Raw genomic sequence first — 13,983 nt, 5'->3', positions numbered from 1 at the left:
TGCCCAGGCGGGTCTCGACCCCGCGGGCTCAGGCAATCCAATCACCTCAGCCTCCCAAAGGCGTGGGATTATAGGCTGAGCCACCGAGCCCGGCACATCTTTTTTTTGAGTCGGAGTCTCACTCTGTTGCCCAGGTTGAAGGGCAGTGGAACACTCACAGCCACTGCAGCCTCGACCTGCTGGCCTCAGCCACTCCTTCTGCCTCAGCCTTCCAAGTAGCTGGAACTACAGGCATGCACCATCTTGCCCGACTAATTTTTTGATTTATTGTAAGAGACGAGGTCTCGCCAGATTCTGGCTACTCGGAAGGCTGAGGCAGAAGGATCGCCGGAGCCCAGCAGGTCAAGGCTGTGGTGGCCGGGAGCCACCACTGCATTCCAGTCTGGGCGACAGAGTGAGACTCCAACTCAAAAAACAAAACAAAACAAAACAAAAAAAACTTCAGGCTGGGTATGGTGGCTCACGCCTGCAAGCCCAGCACTTTGGGAGGTGGAGGTGGGAGGATTGCTTGAGCCCAGGAGTTCGAGTCCAGACTGGGCAACATGGCGAGACCTCGTCTCTACAGAAAAATAAAAACATTAACCAGATGTGGTGGTGCACTCCTGGAGTCCCACCTACTCGGGATGCTGAAATGGAAGGATCGCCTGAGTCCAGGAGATTGAGGTTGCTATGAGCCATGATATCATGATCGTGCCACTCCAGCCTGGGTGACAGAGTGAGACTCTGAATTAAAAAAAAAAAAGTAACCGCTTTTTCAGATTTTCTCTTCTTGAATACTTCCCTGAACACTTCAATCCACAGGGATCTCTCTCCTGGAGAAGCTGTCTCCTTCTCCTAGAGCTGTGGACATCTTATCTTCCAACATAGTAGAATGAGGACAGTGCCCATGTCTCTGTTCCCTACACCACACTAGGTCCCAAGTCCTCCTTGGGTCCAATTTTTACAATGTCAACTATAAGTAGGATTGGCATTTGGAGCTCAGAAAAGAGACTTAACGGCCATGGTGAGTCATAACAATCTTTGATGTCACTCCACTACATAAGGTGAGAAGGGTTATTTGAGAGAGGAGAAGGGTTATTTGTTTATAGAGAATACAATTTCTTACTGATTAAAAAAAAAATTAAGCCGGGCGCTGTGGCTCATGCCCGTAATCCCAGCACTTCGGGAGGCTAAGGCGAGGGGATTGCCTGAGCCCAGGGTTCGAGACCAGCCTGGGCAACTTGGCGACACCTCATCTCTACAATAAATCAAAACATTAGCTGAGCATGGTGGCACATGCCTGTGGTTCCAGCTACTTGGAAGACTGAGGCAGAAGGATGGCCTGAGCCCGGCAGGTCGACGCTGCGGTGGCTGTGAGCGTGCCTCTATATGCCAGCCTGGGTGACAATGAGACTCCGACTCAAAAAAATAAAAAGTAAAAAAAAAAATTAGATCAGACTCTTTCACACTGTAAAGAACACCACTGGAGTCATTTTCTTTGGGAAGTTTTCCTTGAGTGAATAAGTGTCCAACATCCGACAGGTATGGATTGAACTTCTACTATGCACTGTATAGAAGAATGAGCAATTAACTCTCCATTTCCCACTGGGTAACGGTGGAGAAGCCAACAGCAAGAGGGCCCGAGAGCGTGTGAAGTGTTATAGGGTTGAGAAGAGGTTGGCCTGGAAAGACCAGGGAACAGGCTTATCCCGCTTGGGGGTGCACCAAGGAATGTCAAAAAAGCGTCCTGTCGAAGTCTCCATCGGAGCCAAGACCTGAAAGATGACTGACGTACTCTGGATGCCTGTTCCCTCGACATCTCATGTCCAAAGGTGACCCTTCGTGTTGGAGGTAAGGCCCAGTAGGTGTTTGGGTCACAGAGAAGATTCCTCAAGAATGGGTTGGCGCCCTCTGCTGGGAATGGGCAAGTTCTTGCTCTATTAGTTCATGCAAGAACTGACGGCTAAAAAGAGCCTGGTTGCCAGACGGGGTGATTCACGCCTAAAATCCCAGAATTTTGGGAGGCCTACGCGAGGGGACTGCTTGAGACCAGGAGTCCGAGACCAGCCTGAGCAACATAGTAAGACCTCATCTCTACAACAACAACAACAAAAATCAAAAAATTAGCCAGGCATAGTGGCGAGTGTCTGCATTCCCAGCTACTTGGGAGGCTGAGGTGGAAGGATCGCCTGAGCCCAGGAGGTTGAGGCTGTGGTGAGCTGTGATTGTGCCACTGCACTCCAGCCTGGGCGACAGAGTAAGACTCGGACTCAAAAAACAAAGAGCCTGGCATCTCCCCCCTCCTCCTCCTCTCTTACCATGTGACATGCTGGCTCCCCTTCCCCCTCCACCTCGAGTAGAGGCTTCCCGAGGCCTCACCAGAAGCAGGTGCTAGGAGTGTGCTTCCTGTACAATCTGCAGAACCATGGGCCCAATAAACCTCTTTTCGTTATGCATTACCCAGCCTCAGGTATCGCTTTACAGCTAGGCGAAATGACTACGAAGAGCTGGCTAAGGAAGGCAAAGGGGAGATTCCAGGCAGAGACCATCACCTGTGATGGCATGCCCTCAGGTGATCCCCAGGGAGTCACGCCCTTGTTTAATCCTCCTGACTGTGGGTGGAACCTGCATCTTGCTTCTGGCTCACAGAATATGGCAAAGGCGATGGGAAATCACTTCTGTGATTACATCTTATAACACTCTGCCTCGGACTGGAGATTCTCCCACTGGCCTTGAAGGATGACACCAAGTTAGGAGGGGACCACGTGGCAAGAAACTTCAGGAGCCTCTCAGGGCTGTGAACAGGCCCTGGCCAACGACCAGAAAGAAAATGGGGACCATGGCTGAGCATGGTGGATTCTGCCTGTAATCCCAGCACTTTTAGAGGGGGAGGAGAGGGGATTGCTCACGGCCAGGCATTCAAGACCAGCCTAGGCAGCATAGTGAGACGCCCCCATCTCTACAAAAAAGAAAATTTAAAAAATTAGCCAGGTGTGGTGGTGCATGTTGGTTGTCCCAGCTATTTGGGAGGCTGAGATGGAAGGATCACCTGAACCCAGGGAGTCAAGGCTGTGGTGAGACACGATCGTGCCACTGCACTCCAGCCTGGACTACTGAGTAAGACCCTGACTCAACAAAAGAAACAACAACCTTCTCTAGCATTGCATTGCTATGTGCAGGCATGAGGACTAGCTCTGGCTTTTGAGGACACTTGTACGCAAAGGCCAACCCCCAGCTGCCTGCAGGTTTGTGCTGGAGTTACATTTTCTGCCTTTCCCACGTGGCAAGTCATTGGATGAGCGTGGAAAGCCTGCAGAGATTCCTGGTAAGTCCCTGATACAAAAAGAAGAGGCCACACAACTGACGTCGTGGTGTGGCGAAGTCTGGGTGTTCAGGCCGGACTGGCTATGACTCAGCTCCCGTGGGAATAATACACCAGCTCATTCTAAAGTGGGTTTTACTTTTTTCCTTCTGGTCTCAGTTTGGGGCAACCTACAGGATTTCAGACCATCAGCTGGTCCTTTGTCCAATAGCTGCAGTGACTGCTGGAAGAACAGCCGGCATGTGAATTATGGAAAGCTAAAAGGGCTGGTGGGGGGTCACTTGTTAAGTCACTGGGGACTGCTGGGTACCTCCATGACATCGAGTGACTCATGAGCCAACATCTGTGTACTGTCTGGGTACATCCACACACGCGCCATGACGAGGCGATGTTTCGGTGGGTTCCCTAGTGAAACAGTCCCTGATGAGTCAAGGACTTCCAACAAAATATTAACTATTTAGGAAGACACCTTGGGTGTGAGAATAGGAGCATCTTCTCGTGTGTCACAGAACACTAAATCCCAAGGGTTAAAAAAAAATTAAAAATAAATATATAAACCCTGAGAGCGCCACCCGCCATCTCTCAAGGGCATGGTGACACCCCTGTCCCTCCACTCCATACCTTGGTCTTCCCCAGCTGCCACTCGCTGTTGGAGGCATCATAGAGTTGCAGCAAGCTCGTACACTTCCCTCGGACATCCTCGGGCAGCGCCAGGTTCCTCATCAGCACTTTGTACCTGCGACCCAAACACGTCACCCTCTGTCATGGTTCCCTGGTTTCCCCAATCTCTTTCAAAAGAAAGAGGATCCCTGGGTGTGGTGGCTCACGCCTGTAATCCCAGCACTTTGGGAGGTGGAGGTAAGAGGATTGCCTGAGTCCAGGAGTTTCAGACCAGCCCGGGCAACTTGGCGAGACTGTGTCTCTATGATAAATCATAAAATTAGCCAGGTGTGGTGGCGCGCAACTGTGGTTCCAGCTACTTGGAAGGCTGAGGCGGGAGGATGGCCTGAGCCCAGCAGGTCGAGGCTGCGATGGCCCGCGCACTCCAGCCTGGGCGTCGGAGTGAGACTCCAGACTTGAAACAAAACAAAGCCAAAACAAAAAAGGGGGAGGATCCACGCAGCTCCCTCTTGCCTTTTGTAGAAGTCCTGGAAGGGTCTTCGCACCGCGTACCCGGCTTTGCGGATTCTCACGGTTTCCAGCATCCCCGAGTACCGCAGCTGGTTCAGCACAACCGCCTGGTCAAACTGGTCTGGCATCTAAACCGTGCAAAAAGGCAGAACACAGTGAGAGAAGGACAACCAGACAAGGGAGAGTGAATGAGGCCAACCTCATCGTTCTACCCCACCCCTATATACAAGAATTTTGAACCTGCACAAAAATACAGAATAGGAAATGAACCCCTGTGGACCTATCACCTTGCTTCCAAAGCCAACAAAAACCGTGTCCCACGCCAGGTGTGGTGGCTCATGCCTGTAATCCCAGCACTTTGGGAGGCTGAGGTAAGAGGCCTGCTTGAATCCAGGAGCGCGAGGCCAGCCTGGGTTAACATAGCAAGACCTCATCATCTTTACAAAAAATCAAAAAGTTAGTTAGGCATGGTGGTACATGCTTGTAGTCTCAGCTGCTTGGGAGGCTGAGGCGGAAGGATCGCCTGAGCCCAGGAGGCCGAGGTTGCAGTGAGCCGTGATCGTGTCACAGCAGTTCCAGTATGGATAACGGAGTGAGACCTCGGCTCAGAACAAACACACAACAACAACCCATGCTCCTATCCTGCCTCCTCCATGAACTGCTTACTCCCTTCCCTTCCGTTTTTTGAAGAAAACCCCTAACACCACATCATCTCATCCACAGCTATTTTAGTATATGGCATGTTTTAATATAACCACAACACCATTGTATCTTAAAAGGTACTAATAATGCCTTTATATTAATATCCATATTCAAATTTCTGGTTGTCTCATCATTATCATAAATATATTTTGATTTTGAAATTTTAAAATGTATTTTTCCCAAACACTCTAACATGTCCCACAAATGTCATTTCATTTTACTTTTTAAACTTTGCCTTAAAGGATGCATTTTTTAGCTAAGCAATACAGTGACCCAGTGAGGGATGGACAACACACACACACACACACACACACACACACACACACACACACACACAACCCGGTAGGGAAGGAGGGTCAACAATGCCAGCCAGTGCAGAAAAGAGACAAAAATGAGAAAGAAATTTAAGTTCGCTCGATTTCTAGTCAAATACCCCACTTACTGAGAGTTCCATACTGCGATCAATACATAAAGTCAGCCCAAGAACACACGAGTTAAAGCCAGGGAAAGTCACGCCAAGACCTGACGTTCTGAAATGAGTCCTCTTATGTGCTCAGCTCCCAAGCAGTCTGGCACCGATGCCAGGGCAATCATCTTTCAGGGTAAAGCAGAAAAGTAGGCCATTTCACTTACGGCTTTTTGGACAACCATCCATTCCTTTTCATTAATTTGTATTTTGTTATGCTACACAACTGGACACACAATCAGTGAAAACGAGTGCCACAGGACACAGTTGTCCAAAAGGACAAAAAACACAAAGCGGCTTAATGTGTGAGCCTTAAAAAAGCGGTCCGTCATTCCCACAGAACTTATGCTTAAATCCATGTTATTCTGCCAGCTTTCAAAACTGGCAAAAATAAATAAATAAACACGAAGAATGCTTTGCAAATCTCCCTCGAAGCTTTTCAGAGAAAAGGTGCCCTCAGCTCTAGCGAGCTGACTTCTCTGATTTCATTTCTTCTAGAAACACTGTGGTCAAATTGTCTTTACTTAGCAGTATTCTGACCGAGTGCAGCCAACAAGTTAGGGCAAACAGCCAGAGAACGGTGGCTCTCTGGTTTTTAAGTCTTGATTATTTCAACTATCCTTTAAAAGACTAAGAAAAGCATAAAAATATGAAAGCAAAATTACTCCTGGTGACTCCTACGCCGTATCTCTGGACTAAAACTAGGATGGGTAACAGTTCTGAAGGCTGACAATGTTTCTGTTGCGTTTATCTGGGAATATAATCTGACCAGTAGTAACCTACAAAGACTAGTATGGAACAAATACAAAATGAACAAAATATCAGACTTATTCAACTTTGTTAAATTCACACAGCCAGAGAAACCTTCTAAATTGAACAGACACCTTCTCAATTGAACACTTCATCATCTGAGCCTCAAAGACTTTAAACCAAAATATCTTGCACTCTCCCAAGCTTCTGCTGCTCCTGACCCACTTTTTCTTTTTCCTGGCTTCTTTCCTGCCAGTCTCTATGGAACAAAGTCCGCACGATTCTCCAGTCCGCCACTCGAGTAACTAACACATCCCACGAGATACTACCTAAAGGGCCTTCCCGTGCAAAAAGTTCAGCCCCACTCACCATGGTCGGGTCTCTCTGAGGGGCATTCCACCTCCGGCTTGGCTCTCAGGCCAAAATTCATATGGAAAACAACTGCCACTCTGATCTTTCCCCCACAGCTAAAGACATGGAACAATAATGAACACCATTCCTGCGCTTTAAAAAGTGCCCGGTCGCCATGACAACCCCTTCCCTTCTCGGGCTAATTAGTGTGGTGTGGTTGTAGGATTTGATACAGCCCCGGGAGTGGGGGAGACAGGGTGGGGAGGGCCAGTTCCCGGCTCCCACAGCGATCGTGTGGCCGCCCCTTCCCAGTAATTTAACCAGGGGAAGGGGGATCTGCAGGCTGATTGTCGCCCTGGGCAACCTCTTCCTCTCCCCCCCCACCCCCCAAATCACGAGGCTGGGAGACCCGGGTTGCCATTGGTGGTTCCCTCTCCAGCTGCAATTTCCTTTCCTGGTGAACTGATCCTTCAAAGATGACATGGCTGAAGGCGGGACAAGGAAAGACTTACAGGCACTCTGCCTTTCAGAAGTTCCCCACTGCACTCAAGTCTTGATGGGGAACTGGTTTTCCAGAACTAGAGTTAAAGGCTGCCCGCGGGGTCCTAACAGTTTCGTTTTGATGGTGACAAATAAGCAGGATTCTGGAAGGAATAGCTCTAACCCAGGGCAATTACAGTCACGGGAGTCTGAATATTTGGAACAGCTACTACAGGCAAGGTTTCATGATTCATGCTCAGAGAGGATTTTTTTTAAAAGGTGCGTGGGGAAGCCAGGGCGTGGTGGCTCACACCTGTAATCTCAGCACTTTGGGAGGCTGAGGCGAGAGGATTGCCTGAGTTCAGGAGTTTGAGATCAGTCTGGGCAACATAGCGAGATCTTGGCTCTACAATAAATTTAAAAAAAAAAATTTTTTTTTTTTTTGAGTAGGAATCTCACTGTCACCCAGGCTGGAGTGCAGTGGCATGCTCATGGTCACTGCAGCCTCAATCTGCTGGATTGAGGTGATCCTTCAGCCTCAACCTTCCAAGTGGCTAGAACTATAGGCACATGTCATCATGCCCAGCTACTTTTTAAATTTTATTGTAGAGATAAGGTCTTGCCAAATTGCCCAGGCTGGTCTTGAACCTGTGGGCTCAGGCAATCCTCTCAGCTCGGTCTCCTACAGTTCTGGGATTATAGACGTGAGCCACCGTGCCCAGTCATAAATCAAAAAATTAGCAGGCATGGTGGCACGAGTCTGTAGTTCCGGCTACTTGGAAGGCTGAGGCTGAAGGATCGCCTGAGCCAAACAGGCCAAGACTGCTGTGGCCATGATTGTGCCACTGCACTCCAACCTGGGCAACAGAGTGAGACTCTGACTCAAAAAACAAACAAACAAACAAGGGGTAGGAGGGGACTGGACTTTATTTCCAAGGACCCTGAAATTTAAAAGAGTGACAGGTACTCCAAACATCACTACTTATATAATAGAAAGACTAGTAGTAAACCATATTAAAAGGCCAGGTGTGGTGGCTCACACCTGCAACCCCAGAATTTGGGAGGCAGAGAAGGGAGAATTACTTGAGCCCATGAGTTCAAGACTAGCCTAGGCAACATAGCAAGACCTCATCTCTACAAAAATATAAAATAATAGGCCAGATGTGGTGTCACAAGCCTGAAGTCCCAACTACTTGGGAGGCTGGGCTGGGAGGATCGCCTGAGCCCAGGAGGTCGAGGCTGCAGTGAGCTGTGATCGCACCTCTGCACATCAGCCCGGGTGACAGAGTGAGACCTCCATTCCAAAGAAAAAAAAAAATAAACACTAAAATTAAATTTGGGGGAACACAAGAAAGATAAAAATACTGAGTGGGTATGGGAAACACATATACTCGGACCAGAGGTTGGGACACCTGAAACACTCAAGGGAAGAAACGTTCCACACAGAGAAAAGAACAAAAGCCATGAGGTGGAAAAGGAACCTGGCAGTTTCGGTCCTTAGTCTGGGACAGAAGAGGGACGGTAGGAAGGCACCAGGATGGGAGAGAGACATGGTGTTCACTTGATGATCATGGTGTTCAAGGGAAGGGGAAGCCTTAGCCGTATCTGGGAGGCTCACAGCAGGAGAGAAACAGGGTCAGACCTGTGCTGAACAAGGTTCCCCTTGGTGGTAGCCACAAGGCTAACACTGGAAGCAAGACCACCCTCCGGGGGGATAGCTGGGTAGATTCCGATACCTTGCATGCCATGGGGCTACTGAAAGACAAGATCCAGTTGAGGACACATCAGTTGACTGTAGGGCCTTTCACAAGGTGTTACTGAGAAAACCAAGCCACAAATCATCCCATTAAAAAAAAAAAAAAGGCCGGGTGCAGTGGCTCAAGCCTGTAATCCCAGCACTCTGGGAGGCGGAGGCGAGAGGATTGTCTGAGCCCAGGGACCAGCCTGAGCAACTTGGTGAGGCTTCGTCTCTACAATAAATCAAAAGCTTAGCTGGGCATGATGGCGCATGCCTGTAGTCCCAGCTGCTTGGAAGGCTGAGGTGGAAGGATCACCTGAGCCCAGCAGGTCAAGGCTGTGGTGGCCGTGAGCATGTCACTGCCCTCCAGCCTGAGCAACAGAGTGAGACTCTGACTCAAAAAATAAAAATAAGGATCATCCCCTTCCCCCTCAAAACCCTGCTCTATCTATGCAATACAGTCAGACATGTGACCCTAATGATGTTTCGGTCAATGACAGACCACATCTATGGGGACAGGCCTGGATGATTATAATAATACTGTATTTTTACCGCACCTTTTTGGAGTTACTTGTTCGTTTTGTAGAGACAGGGTCTCGCTCTGTCACCCAGGTTGGAGTACTGTGGCGCATTCATAGCTTACTTACTGTGACCTTGAACTCCTGGGCTCAAGTGATCTTCTCTCCTCAGCCTCCCAAAGTGCTGGGATGACAGATGTGAATCATCACGCCTGGCCTATGGTACTATTTCTATGTTTAGAGACACAGATACAAATCACAGTGTTGTACAGCAATGTGCTGCACAGGTTTGTAGCCTCAGAGCAATAGGTTGAACCCTATAGTCCTGGGATTGTAGTTTGGGTAAGTACACGCGATGATGTTCATCTAATGACAAAGAAAACCTGAAAGATATACACTCTAGGTTATTACTGAGCTGGGAGAGAAGGGGGCACTGCTAAGCAGGGAGTGGGGAGGAGAGCCAGCTCAGAAAAAAAGGAAAAGAAAAACAACCTGTCTGCACTAAAAGAAGGAAATAGTTGGTTGGGCTTAGTGGCTCTGCCTGTAATCCCAGTACTTTTGGGAGGCCGAGGTGAGTGGATTGTCTGAGCCCGCGTCTCTATAATAAATCAAAAATTAGCCAGGCGTGGTAGCACATGCCTGTAGTTCCAGCTACTCGGAAGGCCGAGGCGGAAGGATCGCCGGAGCCCAGCAGGTCGAGGCTGCGGTGGCCGGGAGCGGCCACTGCACTCCAGTCTGGGCGACAGAGTGAGACTCCAACTCACAAAAAAAAAGAAAGAAAGAAAGAAATAGTCACATATACAACAGGAAAAACTTCTGTAGAATTATACATCCTTGAAGATATTTAAAAATAATCATTTTTCCTGGGCACAGTGGCTCATTCCTGTAATCCAAGCACTTTGGGAGGCTGAGGTTAGACCTCACCCTCAACAAAAAAATTTAAAAATTGCCGGGCTCAGTGGCTCAGCCTGTAATTCCACGCCTTGGGAGGCTGAGGTGAGTGGATTGCCTGAGCCTGCGGATTTGAGACCTGCCTGCGCAACTTGGCTAGACCTCATCTCCACAAAAAATCAAAAATTAGCCGGGCGTGATAGTGTGCGCCTGTAGTTGCAGCTACTTGGAAGGCTGAGGCGGAAGGATTGCCGAAGCCCAGCAGGTCGAGGCTGCGGTGGCTGGGAGCGGCCACTGCACTCCAGTCTGGGCGACAGAGTGAGACTCCGACTCAAAAAAAAAAAAAAAAAAAAATTAGCTGGGCATGGTGGTGCATGCTTGTAGAACCAGCTACTTGGGAGGCCAAGGCAGAAGGATCGTCTGAGCCCAGGAGGTGGAGGCTATGGTGAGCTGTGATGGTGCCACTGTATTCCAGCCTGGGCTAAAGAGTGAGACTCCAACCCCTACCTCTTCCCAAAATAACAAAAGAAAGGAAAAAAAAATTTTTTTTGAGTCAGTCTCACTCTTTAAGTGTACTCATTAAGAGGCACTCATTAAATGCCTCAACCTGCTGGGCTCAGGTGATCCTTCTGCCTCAGCCTTCCAAGTAGCTGGAACTACAGGCGCACGCTACCACACTCAGCTAATTTTTTGATTTATGGTAGGGATGAGATCTCGACAAGTTGCCCAGGTTGATCTTGAACTCTTGAGCTCAGGCAATCCTCTCGACTCTGCCTCCCAAACTGCAGGGATTACAGATGTGAGCCACTATGCTTGGCTGAAAAATATTTTTTACAAGGGAAAAAAAATCAGATATAGAATAGCTCCTGGGGGTGCTTTATGGCACAGGGTGAGGCAGGAAAAGGGAGCAACCACTGTCAGTTAAGAGCACTTTATTTTTTACTTATATACAGAGGGTGCCAAAAAAATTTGAAGAGAGGCAAAAACTGAATTAAAACTATAATATTCAAAAAGGCGAATACAAGTTCCATTCAACTTCTGCAATTACAAGGGTGCTCAAAGTGGCTACCATCAGAGTCCAGACACTTCTGATGAAGGCGATCATCTCTTAAAACATGTCTACACTTTTTGGGCATCCCAGTATATATTTTTGAGTGCTGGGATTATAGACATGAGTCCCCACGCCCAGCCTATAAAAGCAGCTTAAAGTGGAAACAACCCAAATGTCCATCACTAACAGAGTAAACAAACGCAGTTTATATCCGCACAATGGAATATTATCTGGCCGTAAAAAGGAACAAAATAGTGATCCATGCTACAACATGGATAAGCCTTGACAACATTATGCTACTTAAAGAAGCTAGTCACTGTCACAAAAGACCAAATATGACAGGAGTCCATTTATATACAGTGTCCAGAATAGGGAAATCTACATATAGGGAAAGTCGGTTTGGATGGTTGCTTAAGGCACGGGGACACAGTCAGGGGACAGCTTAAAGGCCAGGGGGTTTCTTTTCGAAGCAATAAAGAAGGTCTAAAATTGCCTGTGGTGATGGTTGCACATATTCGTGAACATTTAAGAAAAACACCAGGCTGCACATTTTAAGTAAGTCAATTATATGGCATGGAAATTATATCTCAAAAAGATGTTGAAAATCAGAAAGAGGACATTAAGTGCCAAGGGAACACTGTGACATTTTAAACGACGAGAAGGAATGGAAGAGAACACTTGCATCCTGGAGGCAGGATGACATAGATGTTGTTTTAATTTGTACTTCGGGTAATTTAATCCTACCAAAACATAGTGAGAAAAATTTGTTTTTCTACAACTTGAAGAAATAGGACTTCAGAGTGCCTAGATAAAAACAACTACTAACTTTCTACAACCTGAAAAAACAGGATTTCAGAATGCCTGGATAAAAACAAGTAACTACTAAAGGGACACGGTAAACCCTCTGTGAAAATCAATTACGGGCGAACTTTACCTCCCACAGCTTGAAATCTAAATAAAGGGCAACAGAGGTAATGACAAACAGGGACACAAAGAGCAGGGGAGGTCCTTTACAACGAAGAGACAGAAATACGTGCATTTATGCATGAATGAGCCTAGTGGCCCTGAATGCTACCTGGACTTCCTTCATTTCATGAATGCCCCATGACCATGAGGATGACAGTGGACTTGGAAACAGCCACCTGCCTAGGGAATGGGACATTCCATCCATGCTTATTGAATTAAAGTAAACAGAATGAGTTTTATCTGTGGTGCCTGGATGTTCTAATGCTTTTCAGCATTTGAATAACTCACAAAAACCAACCAAGGAACCCCAAGAAGAGCCCAGGAAGGCGTGGGGGCGGGACTCCAGCCTGTCACACGCAGGCTGCTTGCATTTGGCCAGGGCCAGCCAGGGCTTCGGAGGGAAGGCACTTCTCTCCTCTTGAAGGCAGAAGTCTCACAAACCGTGCCAAGTGACGCTAGAGAAAACCAACCCTACTGCCAAGGTGAGACCCTCTCCACGTCTTGCAGTGTCTTCAAGAGAACAACACATAATACAGTTTCCCACAGTGAGAGGGAGGAAGGGACAGCTGAATAAGGTGAGGCTGGCGCACAACTGAGTCTTATTTCACGCTGCCACTACCGACTGTGACATGATCTCACTTAACCTGGATCTACCAGACTGAAGAAAAAGGGAACTTTTTTTCCCCTAGCAGAAATGGCAGGTTTTATCTGACTGGAAATTTGTAAACCAAGAACTATATAATTTTCTGTAATGTACTTATGCTCTACCTCTGCCAAAGAGGAATTAAGGCAAAATCAAATAAATTAAAAATAAATAATTATTAAAAGAAAAGAAAGAGTAGAAAAATGTGCTGTATTGCCCGTTTTGCTCTGGCTGGTGGGAAGCTCAAAGTTAAATTTAACTGTCAACAACGACTGTTGTTGACCAGGTATTTTTTTCTCTTCTTTTTTTTTTTTAAGAGACAAGGTCTTGCTATGTTGCCCAGCCTGGTTTTGAACTCTTGGGCTCAAATAATCCTCCTGTCTCAGCTTCCCAAGAAGCTGGGACTACAGGCACACACAACCATTTGCCTTAATTTTTGAACGACTTTTCATAGATGTTAATCAATAGATATCTCCTGTCCCTTAAGAAACATGGGAAACATATATCATTTTAAAAGTCCAAGACAGCAACCATAAAAATGTAGAAAGACATTAGTAATTAAAAAAAAAAATTCTGCCAGGTGTAGTGGCTCACACCTGTCATCCTAACACTTAAAGAAGCAGAAGAGAGAGGAGGTGAGGATTGCTTGAGGCCAGGAATTCAAGATCAGCTTGGGCAACATAGTGAAACCACGACTCTACAAAAAATAAAAAAATTAGCCAGGCGTAGTAGCATGCACCTGTAATCCCACCTATTTGGGAGGCTGAAGCGGAAGGATCACCTGAGCCCAAGAGATTGAGGTTGCAGTGAGGTGTGATTGTGTCACTGCGCTCCAGTCTGGGCGACAAAGACCCTAACTAAAAAATTAAAAATGAGCTGGGCGCGGTGGCTCAGCCTGTAATCCCAGCACTTTGGGAGACTGAGGTGAGTGGATTGCATGAACCCGAGGGTTCAAGACCCACCTGGGCAACTTGGCAAGACCTCATCTCTACAAT

At 47.5% G+C, this 13,983-nt stretch overlaps 1 protein-coding gene across 1 annotated transcript in view; it reads right to left on the bottom strand.

Annotated features, from left to right (window-relative positions):
- MYO10 (myosin X) overlaps positions 1–13,983 on the bottom strand; it is a 288,302-nt gene that overhangs the window by 48,437 nt on the left and 225,882 nt on the right. Inside the window, 2 exon segments of the mRNA XM_008066889.1 lie at positions 3,923–4,037; positions 4,436–4,560. Of these exon segments, the coding sequence (XP_008065080.1) occupies positions 3,923–4,037; positions 4,436–4,560 (240 nt within the window).

Source organism: Carlito syrichta, unplaced genomic scaffold (genome assembly GCF_000164805.1).
Source record: "Carlito syrichta isolate Samal-C Ts95f unplaced genomic scaffold, Tarsius_syrichta-2.0.1 Scaffold309189, whole genome shotgun sequence".
NCBI lineage: Eukaryota > Metazoa > Chordata > Mammalia > Primates > Tarsiidae > Carlito > Carlito syrichta.
This window is presented reverse-complemented; position numbering and strand designations above follow the sequence as displayed.